General features: G+C 37.9%; 1 protein-coding gene across 1 annotated transcript in view; it reads left to right on the top strand.

The window, feature by feature from the left end:
• The first annotated feature begins 290 nt into the window (after nt 1-290).
• adcy2b (adenylate cyclase 2b (brain)) overlaps nt 291-15,224 on the top strand; it is a 62,713-nt gene continuing 47,779 nt past the window's right edge. The window contains exons 1-2 of the mRNA XM_056741959.1: nt 291-766; nt 10,845-11,042. Coding sequence (XP_056597937.1) covers nt 401-766; nt 10,845-11,042 — 564 coding nt within the window. The 5' untranslated portion in view covers nt 291-400. The remainder of the gene's footprint in view (nt 767-10,844; nt 11,043-15,224) is intronic.

The raw sequence follows: 15,224 nt of genomic DNA, 5'->3' as shown, positions 1-15,224 counted from the left end.
ACCAAAAGAAATTGTGAAATGCAGTTTTAAGTCTGCTGTGCTATTAAAGAAAAACTTCATATCTTTCTTTGGGTAACAAACTCATATTTAACTTACCAAACACCTCACTATATCACAGAGATCTATGACTGCTTGTTTTTAGTCAAACCCGCCACTCCCTTTCCTCTCAAATTCTTTCGAAGACTTTCTCTTCCTCTCTCTCTCTCTCTCTCCGACACACTTCACAAATGTTATTACTCTGGTTTGCGCTCTCTCACTGTCAAACAAAACCTCGTGTTTCCCTCTCTCTCTCTCTCTCCTCCTCTCTCTCTCTCCTCCTCTCTCTGTCCTCCTCCTCTCACGCTCTCTCGTGTGAAGCACAGTCGCTCTCCGCTGCTCAGTTCAACATGTTGGCTGGAGAATGCTGCGTGCGGCAGCGCTCTCCCTCCTGCCCTGGCGCGGGACCCGTCTGTCCCACCCGCCGCAGCTGAGCACTCTTCCAGAAGAGGACGAGCCAGAACGGCACTACCAGGAGGAAGAAGAGGAAGACGAAGGCTCGGCCGGAAGCGCCGGGGTCCGCTCGGACCCCATGTTCCAGCCGCAGAGAGCTTACCTGCTTGAGGGTCCAGAGGACATGGTGATGTCACCCGGGCGGCTGAAGTCTCCAGACTGGGTGTACGAGTCGTACTACCGCATGAGCCAGCAGCATCCCCTCATTGTGTTTCTGCTCCTAATTATCATGGGAGCGTGCCTGGCTCTGCTCATCGTGTTCTTTGCCTCTGGACTGGTGAGAGTCTGCTTGTTTCATCCACCTACTCTTTGTGTACTTTTATTTCTGGCGGTGGACTAGGATGCTTGTTTTATCATTCTGCATGTGTTGATCTCTCAGGGCAGTGGTTCTCAAACCGGTGTTTCGGGATGTCATGTTTTACATTGTTTATTAAGTTGATGGAATTTCAGTAAATGAGATGTATTGCGGTTGATGAACGATGTTTATTTGTGTTGTGAAGAAGTTGTTGCTGAATCGTGTACTCATGGTTTTCTAGTTTTGTTCATGTCAAACTGTCCATGTTCACAGATGCCATATAGAGGAACCTTTTTGGCTAAATGGTCCCATGAAGAACCTTTACCATCAGCAGAACCCTTAGGTTTCACGAAAGCTTCTTGAGACTATAAAATGTAACAAAGAAATGGCTCTTTTAAGAATAAACTGTTCTTAAAAATGGTTCCTTTATAGCATCCCTGTGAGAAACCTCATAAAAGTGTTAAGTCTAACTTGCCTCTATAAAGTGACAGATGCCGGGTTTTCACGTTTTTTTCATGTTTTTCTCCAGCGTTTTCTTCAGCTTGTAAAAATGATTAGCCTTTTTATTTTCTCACTTTTTATTATTTGTACTCATTGCATTTCTGTATTGCACAGCTTGTTTTTATGGTAAAAACAGGAATGGGGTTACAGCGTTTTGCTCTTGCGTGGACTGCAGCACTTTCCGTCTCTTTTTCTCTGTGTGGCAGATTGTGTGAATCTCAGTGGCGGGAGAGCCGTTTCTAAGAGCTGCACTTCTGCAACCTTCTCATTTACACCCGCTGTTTCACTCCTTCTCTCGTGCTCACTCTTTCTCTCTCACCAGATGCTCAGTTGTCTGTGTTTATGTGTAATGGGCTTTGGAGATTATGGCTGTTGATTCACTTGAACTGTGCGCTTAAATTATCACACGCTAAGTCATTTTTTGTTTCATGGTGCGCTGGGTTATATGGAAGAGGTCTTGGGCACTTAGCGTCGTGAATGTAGCAACATCACACAAAAGCAGTTTCAGACACTGTAGAATATCGTAAATAGCTGAAATAATAAATAACTATTACTGTAGATCAACTGCTAAAACAATGCGGTATCTGCAGAAAAGTCATGGTTTCCAATCCCAGTAATTTTGTATGAAAGCGATGTAAATGTGATTCATTTATTTGAAGAAAGAAAGTGTCAGATATTGAAATGGATTAGCGAGATAAAGTTCGTAATATTCAGGTGATTTTTTAATAGACTATGGATGTGACTTAAGCAATTACTTAATATGACTGTAAAGTGTAAACCATTCTTATAGTGCTACTAATTTATTCATATGAAGAACTTAAAAAAAACATACATGGGAGACTTTCTTTGATGTCTGCATCTACATCTTCAAGACGTACACTGAAAGAAAAATCCATAAAATACAGATTTTTTCTGTAAGGTGGAGAAACAGAAACATACTGTAAAATAAAAAATCCTGTAAGGTTACAAGATATAAGTATATATTTAAAATCTCTTTCCCCGTTTTTCTTTTAAATTACTTATCTTTTTCTGTAATTTTAAATTTTTTTACCGTATTTTAAAATTAAACTGTAAAAAGAAAAGAGATCTTGTTAAAAAAACTGACATTTCTGGGAACTAGATGCAGCTGTGGCATAAGAAATAAACTGTAAAATAAAATTAATTAATAAGTTCTTTTTAGTAATTTTACGTTTTTTTACCGTATTTAAAAAATACATAAAAAATATGTAAAAAACAGTAAAATACTGTTTTTTTACATTTTATGTGGAAAATCGTGGAAAAAATACGCTTTTATTACAGTGACGTTTTTTACTAAAACAGACGTTTTCCAGTGTTTAAAGCAGACATCTTACAGACGTCCCTGTTCTATATATATATATATATATATATATATATATATTTATATATATATATGTATATAAAAATTGTTATTTTTTCTTTTTACTTTTCTAACTGCCCAGAATGTATGTGAACAAAACAGAAAATGAAAATAAATGTTTGTGGTCACGCTCCTGTGGTTTGGCTGTGGGTATGTTGTTTTGAAGTGCCGAGGCTCTTATCTTTGAAACAGCAGCCTGCTCAAACAGAATGGCTACAAGGCCAAAAAATGTCACAAAACACAAACTTTGAGTTATCCTGGTTTTGCCGTCCGGCGTGCCTTTTTGTTTTATTTCAATTCCAACCCTTCTCGGTCTGGACAGGAAGTCCTGCCTAGTCCTTATCTTGTTTTTTCACAGCAAATCTTTTGAGCGAGTATGTTGCACTGCTCTGTCCAGAGAGATTCAAGATTAATGAGCTGCTGGTGGAATCCCGAGATAACATGTTTTTAAAACAAGAACAAAAGTTCACGTGATTAAAAAACACATTAGTTAGCTTGCAAGCAATAGTACTCTACATGCTTTATTTTTAAACAAATCTATTGATGTGAAAAAGCATCAGTTTCAGTATTTGTACAGAATTTAGAGCATGACACAAATATTCTGTATTGTATGACTTTGAATAGAGATGCACCGATGCATCTGATTACTCCGTAATATCTGTCGATTGTGATTTTTAAGATTTAATTAGTATTTCTTACAGCGGCCCTGCAACGATGTGTCATGCTTTCTGACTTCTTTACAATGTAAAACGTGCTGTCGCTTCATACTTAACATGGTCTACTTGTCAAAAAACAAGTTGACCTTATTAGGTAATATTTCTGTGCTTGATATACTCCCCAAGCGCTTGTACAGGTTTCGGAACGTTTTTTTCGAAAATATAAAACTGTTTCGTAACAACCATTCCTAGTCCCTTATTGGACAATTCTCCCGGAATAGAGCAGGAGAAGGGGCATGCGCAGACGTCACTTTCACTAGTAAGCAGGAGAGAGAGCATTAGTTCAAGAAGTTCAGGTGTTTGTTTGTTCACTACATTTGGGTGATGAATGTTATATAAACTGTGGATATAACGCTGGATTTAGAGATCATTTGAAACTGATATTTGGAGCCGTCCCAGCGCTAAAAGATGCTGGACATGAAAGGCATGCGCGAGTGAAACTGATTTCTGCGTTTTGTTGACAATTTACGCGCTTTGGTTGAGTCTACCCCCCCCCCCACGCGCCGTATGTTTTCGGAAATAATTGTAAAGTTGTGTCTATCTTTTATAAATGTGATCCAACTAAATACTCTTCGAAGATACGAAGTATGCAATACTACTCTATAGGTACTCAAGATTAATATGAGATTCTGTTAATATTTTTCTGTCCTCTTTTGACTGACAGGATATATCTTCCTTGATCATTGTCTGTTTTTAAACTGTCGCCCGATAGCCGTTAGTGTCTAATATCACCACGTGTATTTGACACCAAAACTTGATTTAGTTTTTATACTGTAATGTACATGTATCATCAAAGTGCATCCATCTTAGTATTGACTATTTGGCCAAAAGCCACAGAACTAAACCCCAACAGAGCTTTAGTTACAAAAAAACATTTATCATCAACAACATATTTTTCCATTCAGCCCACCATTGAAAGCATTGCTAAGCGTTTTTTGGGGGGGATCATTAGCAGGAGAGATGCACTGTTAGCAAAAATTTGTCAAATTTTTTTTCCTGTTAAATAACAGGATATTTGGATAATATATAAAGAGTGTTTTTTCTTGTAAATTTGCTGTCTTTTTCTGTAATTTGAACGTATTTAAAAAAATAAAAATAATAATATTCTGAATTTTTCTTTTTTTATTATTACTTGGAAAATTTGAAAAAAAAACGAAATTATGTTTTTTTACAATGTGGCTGTGGTAAATCAGTTAAGCAAATAAAGCTGTGCACTCAACTACACACTTCACAGCATCTTTATAAATGTATCTTGACCTTTGCTTGGCTGAGTTAGGTAGAGAGTTAAAGATCCAGTTCCCTGCGATCCCATTTTTCAACCTTTAGTTAGTGTTTTATACTTACTTCATAAACAATACCTTCAAAATGATAAAGCTCAAAGTTCAGTGCGAGATATTGTCTTTAACAGAATTCTCTTTTCAAGGACCACAGAGAACGGCTGGAATCGGACTACAGCCCTCTTTTTCCCGAGTCCATGATGTCACTATTCCGAGTGCTTTTAATTACCTCCGCCCAAAGGAATACGCCAAAAAACTATCAGTTTAGCAGACCTCTGTTACACTTCGAAGGATCCGCATGTTTTTAACTGATAAAGTGAAGTTGACGCAATTGTCACTGTTTATTGCCAAAAGTTTATGAATATACGTGGACTGAGATGGGCACCGACCAATCACAACAGCCTGAGAAGTGGAAGCTCACTGATATGGTATGGGTGGGGCATCTTCACACACCCTCTAAGCGGGGAACCAATTACGACAGACCTGGTCAGCTTTACCAATCAGAGCGTTTCTGAAGGAGAGACTTTATATAGACCGAAAGATATCCAGTCGTTTTGTGAGAAGAGGGACAGAGGTGAACAATAGACTTAAAATATGTGAAATATAAAGCATTTTTTTTCAATTAGAAACATGAACATCCACTTTTAAACACGCAAAAAACTAAATCAAAGCCTCAAAAACAGCAAAAGACTGGCTCCTTTAATAAAAATGCATGGCTATAACACTACAACATTAGTGTTAAATGAACACATCATTTATACCTGCGCTTCAGCTTGAAGAGCACACATTATTTTAAAAATATTTTAATTGTGAGGAAAACAACATCTCAGGTCATTTTTGTGTGTTACAGTCAATACGTAAAAACAGCTTAAGATTTTCAAAATGAGTATGTAAGGGAAATTGCACCAATCATGTTCCTTTCTGAAAGGGGCAGTTCACCCAAAAATGAACATTTGTTTATTATTTTACTCATCCTCATGTCATTTCAAACCTGTATAACTTTCTTTCTCCTGCAGAACACAAAAGAAGATATTTTGAAGAATGTTGGTAGCCAAACAATACTGGGTCCCATTGAAATTTCTCAAAAAGTCATATACAGGTCTTGAACCATAATGGTTAATAAATGATGACAGAATTTTATATTTAACTATTCAAGGGATAAACTGTACATGAATAAAGCTACATGAATGTCATTGCATTAGGACCAAGTAGTGTCTGCAATTGTTGATGCTACACCTTTAAGTTTTAGGTCATTTTTAGAAAATGTGTTATTTCCTCCTGGCAAATTCATATTAACACGTTGAAAATTGTGGTTATAATATCATGGTAACCATAAGTGTAGTTCATCACATTACCTACACACCATTAACATTTGACCAGCATTGTTGCTTAAAATTAACCACTTGATCGTATGTTTAATTATCAGTAGAACCTTATTTTACAGTCCTGTTCTATGGGGAAATACCATTTCATTACTTTGTAATTATTAGGTACCAAACTTGAACCTATCTCTAACACTTAATAGGGGCATTTTGTTGAGTAAGTACACTGTAAGTGCATGTACAGTAAAATAAAGTGCAAGCTAATTTAATTCAGTAATGCAACATTCATACTTTGCATGGCACAGGTGTCGAAATACAAAACTGTGTGCTTCTATTTAAAAGCTGGTTAGGTATGCATACAGAACTGATGAGCAAGCAGCAGTAAATCCTTGTTAGAAGAGATAGCGTCCACTCAACACAAAAACTAATCTCCATGAAAATGCAGGACCTATCGATACAGCAGTGGACAATTACAGCTGTAAATTGTATAAATACATTACAAAACCACATTTGTTAATACTGTCATCCTGTGCAGAAACAACACAAAGTGTGCTTCTGTTAATGAGTAAAAAATGCATGAGTTTGTGGCCAGGATGTAAGTTTGCATTGTGCTGACAATAAGTTGCATGTTTCTTGTCACATCAGCAAGTCTACAGTGCTGGCTGCAAAAACCAAAGAAAACAGAGTTACATAAAACTCAATCCCTTAACTCGCATCAGACTGAGATGTTCGGTGGAAGGGATGGGAAGTGGCTGTGGAACGGATACAGCTGTAACAAAGCACACCCGTGTGAGTGGCTCGCTCCCATTGTGACTTCTGCGAAATGGACTTAAATGGACTTAAATGTACAATCAGTCGCTGTGTGTGTATGCGTGAGAGTCAGTACAATATTTAGACTTTGATGTCGGATTGCCGCACATTGAGACTATCTAGAAAATTCTAGAGTGTTTCCTCTATAGTATAGTGCTTTCCTTAGCAACAGCAAACACCAGGAGAGCGCAAGCAAACTTGTGTATACAAGTTCACACAAAATATGAACGGCCCCTAAAAACACCTTGGTGGATCTTTACTGAGACGCAAACCACTGTGTACTGTGTATAAAAAGCCATGATTGAAAAACGACCTGTATAACAGTCATCCTCAATTGGCGGACCGCTGGCCTAAAACCAGACCTTTGCTTCGTTCTGTAGCGATGCTTGTGTGTTAACTCGTTACGAACATTAGCCATTTAACCAATCAGCTGCTACTTGCTAGCGTATATAAACCAGGTGGTGATGACTCTGGGGCGTGCGTGGTGGTCGAAACCCGCCCCCTTTATGCCCTGATAGGGACTACTGAGGTATGTGTTTGGAGCCGTTTAGTTTAGTTTAGTTTAGTTTAGTTTAGTTTAGTTTAGTTTAGTTTAGTTTAGTTTAGTTTAGTTTAGTTTAGTTTAGTTTAGTTTAGTTTAGTTTAGTTTAGCTTAGTTTAGCTTAGCTTAGTTTAGCTTAGTTTAGCTACCTTTTTTTGTTGGGTCATTTATTCACTTTTGGTGTGTCGCTGGGCGACTTGTGTTTTACACGACAACAGCACTCACAGTGGTGTCTCTTTAAGAGCCACAAAACACTAAATAACATTTATTCAGATGTTAACAGAGTCGGTTGTGTTGCACATAATAGAAAATAACATTAGCAACTGTACGTTTTTACATTAGAGCAAACAAGTTCATTTAGAGCTTTTTTGCGCTATTTTTGCCTTCCTGGTTTAAAATCCTCATCTGGCCAAATCAAAGGATGTGACGTGGCGATGTGCGATAGTACATTGATGACGTGTTGGTGTCTCATAATTATTCATGAGACTGTGTTTTCTTAACCAATGAGAAGACATTTCTCCTAATTATACCCTTCAGAGAGAGGCGTTCATGTCACATGATAATAAGCTGATGGATAACGTATTAAAGTGCATTTTTATGTGAAATACACTATATATATATATATATATATATATATATTTATTTGGGAGAAAGGCTTCTCCACTGAAAGTGATAAATACATGACATTTGAAATTGTGGCACACAGAAACAGGCACGGATTGCAATTTGGAGCTCTCCGACTTCCGACACCGACGAAAGGGGTTTTCCGACCGATGGCAAACAAATGGTTGGTAACCCTGTGACAAATGATAGTTGCTTTGTTAGAACCCCCTTCTCCCATGCCGTACCGATCACCGGATTGTAGCCCGCTCGTTATGGATGCGATTAAGGCCGGAAAAGAAGCAAACTGTTCTACTCAAAAAAGCTTTTAGAAATGAAGACATTTGAACTTCTGGACTCGCTCATGAAGGCTGTCTGTTTCAGTCTTATTTGAGGACCATTCCATCAAATGCGGTAACTGTCATATTTTAACCAGAACAGTTATGCTTGCATTTTGTTAAAAAAAATTACTATAGACTATATACAACAGGTATGTCAAATATATTTTAAGAGAAGGATCATTTCTCTCGTGCCCCGCCCACCCCCACACTCTTCCTCTTACAGCATTCACGCCCATTTTACTTGCATTTTCCAAAAAGACAGAGGGGTAGAATGTAGCTGAAAAGGGGGGGAGTTCCTGACCCTTTATAGCATTCGTTTATGCAGTATTGCCGGTCTAATGAGTGTGCCGTTGGGTTGAGACGCACTGTTATTAAAACCGACACTTCTAAACCAAATTATTCACACTTGCATATAACTTGTGGGACACAAATTTCTGTCATAATTCTGACTTTCTTCAGTGAAACACAAAAAAAGATATTTTGAGAAATGTGTCCATACATTGAAAGTCAATGGGGCCAATGTTGTTTGTTTACCAACGTTCTTCAAAATATCTTCTTTTGTGTCATATTTGGGTGAACTATCCCTTTAACAGCAAATTCTACTGGAAAAATCAAATACCTACAGTAGATTATAGGGACCTGGGTCAGGTCTAGGGACCAAAACATAATAGAGACTTGGTTGACTTTAATTACACGGGCAAGCACCTCTAACATTTTCCCCAGTCAAATAGTCTAGTGTTAATCTAGAAAAAGGTGCATGTGCGCTCCATCTGGGTTTGATGGGAAGCGAGAGGGTGTGTTCCCCACCGGTTCATTGAAATTCAAACTGTGTGCCAGTGTTTCCTTGAATTTGTAGTACTCCCTGGGGTGTCTCTGTAATGCCTGGTGACTCATACAATGGTACAGGCATTATATTACTCTGACTTTGCTCCCTCAACTCTCTCATCATTCAGAATACACACAGACACATACAGGCATCAAAAACAAAGATGCCTCAGCTCACTACATCATCCAGCACACCTCAAATAAAAAACTGCTAACTTAAAGGAATAGTGCAAACAAAATGAAAATATTTACTTGTCATTTCAGATCAACACAGTATACTTTATTTCATCCGTGGGACGAAGCACAATATATGACAAATATTCTGAACACTTCTGTCTGTATAATATAAATGGATGTTTTAAAAGAGTATTAAAATCTTGTCCACTAAACACTGGGGACAAATGGTGTTGACGCACCATGTAACACTCAATTTTAGAGCTTCTAAGAAGGAAACCATTGTAAATAATGACTTTCAGTCTGTTCAACGCACAAAGCTGCAGTAATGCAATGTAGTTAACTGAAGCTTCAATTTATTCCTTTACATAAACTGCAAAGCTATGACCTATGATGTTATTGATGACCGATGAAGGCAGTCTTTGTTCACTGAAAACCACGATAAAAACCATTGGGGCGTGTGTCATCTTCAATCAAATCTGCATAAATAATTACTCAAATTCTTTGTTCTGACTGTATTATTGTTGCAGCCCTGTGTGTTTCTATCTGTTAGCATTACTGTAAGCTTACTGTTTTTGATTAAAGATTACAAGTCTCAAGGGTCTCAAGTGTGATTTTAATACAGCAAAGAGTTGTTTTGTATTTTTATTTGAATTGTATTTTGAAATTGTTTTATGTTATATAATATTTAGCTTGTGCCTTAATATTGTTGTAGATGGAATGGTTTTAATGACAAATTATTTTTACGAGCTGAAAGGTTTTAAAAAATTGCTGAAAAAATTACGAAAATAATATTTGCAATAAACAAAAAAATGCTTTCATACCGTTTTCATATCATAGACATTACAGCTTTACATTGGTTTTCACTGCTGTCCCACATTTCCCCATCAAACTTACTACCTAACCCACATTTAATTCGCCCGGTGGCCATGCCCAAATTCATACCCTAAAATGAAGTTTGGACTTATTAGGGTTAATTTACTAAACAGCAATCCAGTTTAAGCAGGCTGTCATTCTTCCCAGTAAACAGTCCCAGTTCCAGTTACAAAAGCCAAATTGCGGTAGTCTGCTGCCTCCTCCACAACCAGTACTCACAAGCGGCCTGCGAGCAGAATAATTGTTTTATGCAAATAGTGTTCAGAACTAATTATTTGGGCATGTTTGTGCTGATACTTCATTTGCATAACTCCTTTATTGAATGTTGTTTAAAATAACACGCATAATTGACTATCAGCAGCCACCGTAAATTCCCCAAGGAAAAATACTACGACAACATTATACAAAAATGTATGTATAAGAGAATGAGATTTTGGTTGGCAACTATACAGCAGTAGACTGTATACAGGTCTGACATTCTTAGAAGTTGAAGTCACAGAGCCAGTCTTTGACTACTTGTGTCTTCCCATAGAAAACAATTCGCAATGAAAGCGCATGTCTCTCTTGTTTAAAAGTAGGTTAAGTCATAGATCAATCCCTGCCGTTCATTTCCTGAATGCGCATAATGTTTTATACATGTCAATAATCTTGTAAATGCCTCAATGAATAACCCCTGAACCTTTTCTTATGTTGCTACAGGACATGGAGGACCACATGGCCTTCATCATCACTGTGCCCACGACCCTGGCCATTTTCTTCACCATCTTCATCCTTGTGTGCATTGAGTCCGTATTCAAAAAGCTTCTTCGCCTCTTTTCCCTGCTTATCTGGGGCTGTCTGGTTGCCATGGGTTACCTCTTCATGTTCTACGGCGGGATCATCTGTCCGTGGGACCAGGTGAGACTTGAGTGACAGCACGTTTTAATAGCTCTCAGTATCTGTCGGTTTCAAACGTATCTTTAACTGTACCCTTGCACGCAGAATCAAAAGTGTTTGCCATGCACAAAACGTGACGTGCGTCAGAACCGCATGCACGCAGGGAAATTGCTTGGATGGAAAGCGCTATCAGCGGCAATGAAAACCCGGCACAATCATGCAGATAGTCAGCGCGCGGTGTCATTTTCCCTCAGTCATTTGCACAGCAATTCATGAATTTTAGCGCGCGAGCTGTTCAGCGCACTGAATCATTCATTAGTTCATTGAACCCCACTTAACACATGAGTCTGGGTAACGGCAGCGGCGTGGCTTCGACACAAATGCACGTCTTGCCGTAATTATGACAATTTAGGCTATTTTTGTCCACCTCTGTAATCGTGAATCAGGTATTAAACAGGCTTGCACGGCTTAGACACGTTTTCTTTTTTGATGTGATGGGTAGAGGGAAGGTGCAATCAACCAATCCGCCACCAACGGCCTGGCAAAAACATTGGTGATCCAGTCGTCTTTTATAAACAGCTCTTGAGCTTTGATATTACGCCGGCTGTTGGAGAAAACATGAGGCATTAGGTGCAGGAGCAAATGTAGCTCACCGTGAGTCATCTAAGCGGCTTGCTTGGCATGACTTAATAGCTTAATAACTCGGATGGGCTCGGTGATATTCATACGTGACACGGAGCGTCTCTGGATCAAAGGACGGTGACACTTTTCCAAGAGTTGCATCTGTGTAGGCTGTGTGTCAACCAAAAACATGACATTTATTTCTAGCGTTCAGCCATAAATATGCCCACCGCCACGCTGCCCCGGAGATCCGTCGCCATCAACAGTGAGGTTACAGGGACCATATTGATAAGTGACCGGAAGATCAGAAGTCATAGTCACGTGTATTATGACTCACTGTCTTGCTAAAAAGGACCAACTAAGACAGAGCTGGTTTATTCTAAATGGCTGGGAAATGTCTGTAATGCTGTCCTGGTCACCTGCAAAGCCCAGCCTATCATCTCTGATAGCACACATACAGATGCTGGGAGAAATCCATTTTGATAGTTTTCATGAAAATGACATTTTTTTACCTAGACCCATACATTTTGTTAATATTCAATTTATCCTGTTAAAATGGTCTGTTGGCTAAACAACAATCTTAAACAAAGATTGTTAAATGAAACAACAATATTGTCGATTATAAATTCAAAGTTAATTTTTATTTTTTTCAAAACGCTACAAATCCATCCTTTTTCTCAAAAAAAATGTTGGTTTATTTCTTTTTAAAAACAAATAAACAAGAGAACATGCAACATATGACATCAGGGACTATAAATTACTATAAATTAATATAAATCAAATAAATGCAAATGCATGAAATAAATAACAGCCAAATCAAATAAATAGTAACAAACTAAATAGTAAAATAATAAATATTTTCATTTCATGTTTCAATATTTTCCACCACATACAACAAATAATTTAAAAATAACACGCATACAAATACCACTAACAAGCGAATTTTGATTGGTCGAGAGGACAAATCGCAATTAGGCTAAAAACAGGTTCGGCACTTATAGCGTTTTGGAAAGAATCTGCATCTTGCAGAACATTTTAAACCAGGAAATGTAGCGATTTGGCATGAAACATTGATGGAGCAGTGAATAGATTTAGTAAACAGCAAAATGGCATGACAAACTCATTTTTTTTAATTGGCGTTTAATGCGTTTTGGAAAAGAGCTCTTCATTTGATGTCTGCGAGACGCATTTTTTTGTTGTTTGCTCATCTGCAATACCGCTGTGTGACGTCTCCTGTCAGAAGTCATATAGATCATTTAGAGTGTATGTACAACTGCCTTTACACATATTAGATTACACATAGTCAGAAACAAAATGTATAGTACAATGCAATGTGAGTCACTTTGGAAAAAAGCGTCTGACAAATATGTTAATGCGAATGTAGAAAAATCGTTCTAGCGTTCACATCACAACTATGATGCTTGAAGATTTAGAAAACGATATCATGAGAATCACTTTCATAGTGTTTTATTTTCCAGCAAGGTACTTTTGAATAGCTCTCAATGTCATCAGTTGATCGGTAACATGGCCACTCTTCATCTGTCCACACTGCGTGAAAAACCGACTCGCATGCGTGTGCATACCGCACAACTGTTTAAACTTGTATGTGCATATATTCGGCATGACTGAATGGTCATGTGACGACCCTTTTAGATAGTGAAGTGTAGATAGGGCAGATTTTAAAACAAAACTAATTGGTGTCTTACGACTGAAATAGCTGTCTGGAAGCGTTACAAATATGCCCGCCAAGTGGGATGACCTCCCATATGGGACTTGAGCTCTAGAGGGGGCCAGAAATTTGATGAATTCAAATAAGCTAATAGGATTTCATGTGACATAAAAGTTGATTTCGGTCTTTTTGAATAAACTACAGTTTAATTAGGACTCAAAGTACTGCAGAAAAGTACTAATTAGAAAGTTTCTGGATGTTTCTGGATGTGCATGAAGTGATCGTATTAACGGGAACGAACGGAGCAGTAACGTCAACACAAACCCAGAGAGGGCCTATTAATCTGCAGTTTTTAACCGAATACTACACGCTACGCTACTCTGAAATCCAAGTGCGGTGTTCTTTACAATTACAAATCTGACAACTCTTGCTATGCTGTCACTTTGCTTGAGGCCTAATAAGCTGTACTTTCAGTCACTTTGAAACACTCGTAAGGAAGATCTATAGAGTCCTTGGCATTGTCACAAACATGGATCAAGGTACTGGTGGAGATGAAAGGCCCTCACTGTTCCGCTATAGTGCAGACATCATTAATCCACAGCAGCGGTTCTCCATTGGAATCGGCCGTGAAAGTCAGTGGCCTTTGTGTGTTGTACAGAAGAGAGAACATAATTGAGCCTCCGAGCCGGCAGAGGAACAAAAGGCAAGACCTTACTCACCGTACGCCAATCAGCCTTAGGGCAAATAGGCCCCTGAAAAACTCATAGCCCTCCGGGTCAGTGCTAGCAGAGATCACCATTTAATGCCTTTTGAAGGGCGCGTAAGTGCAATGGGGAACAAATGAAGTGGAGAGAGTGAAGGGGCGGTTCAAATAAATAAAGACTCAGAGTCGATCATCTTTTATACTTTAAGGACAGGGCAAGAAAGGTGGATGCCTCTTTGTGTCCGTCACTGAGACACGGTGTGGTGTAGTCCGTAATGTTTCCTTATAAATGGTTTAGATATTAATTTATTTATGGTTTGCCTTGAAAATAATCATCTTTATTCTTTTGACAAAGTTGAACAGTTTAATCTGATGAAGGTGTTGTAAACATAAACTACGGATGTGCGGTAAGAAAGTTCCATGATGTCGCACCTTTAAATGTGATGTCAGAAATGTCAAAACCATTTTTAACGGAGTGTCTATTTACAGTGAGTACAAATGTTGGCAGAGACTATTTACACTTACTCCGCTCACCAATATGTGATTGGAATAGTGTAAAAATGACACAATGAGTCTAGTGGCGAAAGGTGTAATGAAATGTCTGTATAGTGACACACAAATACATACAGACATTACTCAACATGTTTTAACTTTTGTTTGGTGTTCATGCTTTTGTAACTTATCTACCCACGGCATTATACAGTTTTAAATTAACATAAAATGTATATTTGTGTAAAAATACTTTACAAATGTTTTAGTAGGAAATATTACTGAAAAAGAAAAATCAATCAGTTTTATATAAAATAAAATGTCTGATGTAAAAAAAATCGTAATTAATTTTTTGGGTAAAAAAAACATTGCACAAAACAAACAAAAGACAGGTGTTAAGAGAACCAAAACGACATAAATAAAAACTAGTAGAATTCAATTATGCTTATTCTAGTTCGGTTTCCTGTTCTTTATTTAAGGGATAATCCACGGTTTTCTGTGCATTCAAGGATTTTAATGCACGATGTGAAGGCAAAGAACCACACGACCCCAAGGTCTGTTGTAATGCACACCTTCCAGCCAATCAGAATCGAATATTCAAACAGACCATGGTATAAAATTACATATATATTTATATATATTAAATTAGAGTAATTTTTTATCAGAGAGGTGAATTTTTTTTGTCAGTTAATTTCAAATGTTGATCAAACTCACTAGAACT

Source organism: Triplophysa dalaica, chromosome 25 (genome assembly GCF_015846415.1).
Source record: "Triplophysa dalaica isolate WHDGS20190420 chromosome 25, ASM1584641v1, whole genome shotgun sequence".
Classification (NCBI taxonomy): domain Eukaryota; kingdom Metazoa; phylum Chordata; class Actinopteri; order Cypriniformes; family Nemacheilidae; genus Triplophysa; species Triplophysa dalaica.
Note: the sequence above shows the minus strand (reverse complement) of the source record. Positions and strands in the feature narration are given on the sequence as shown.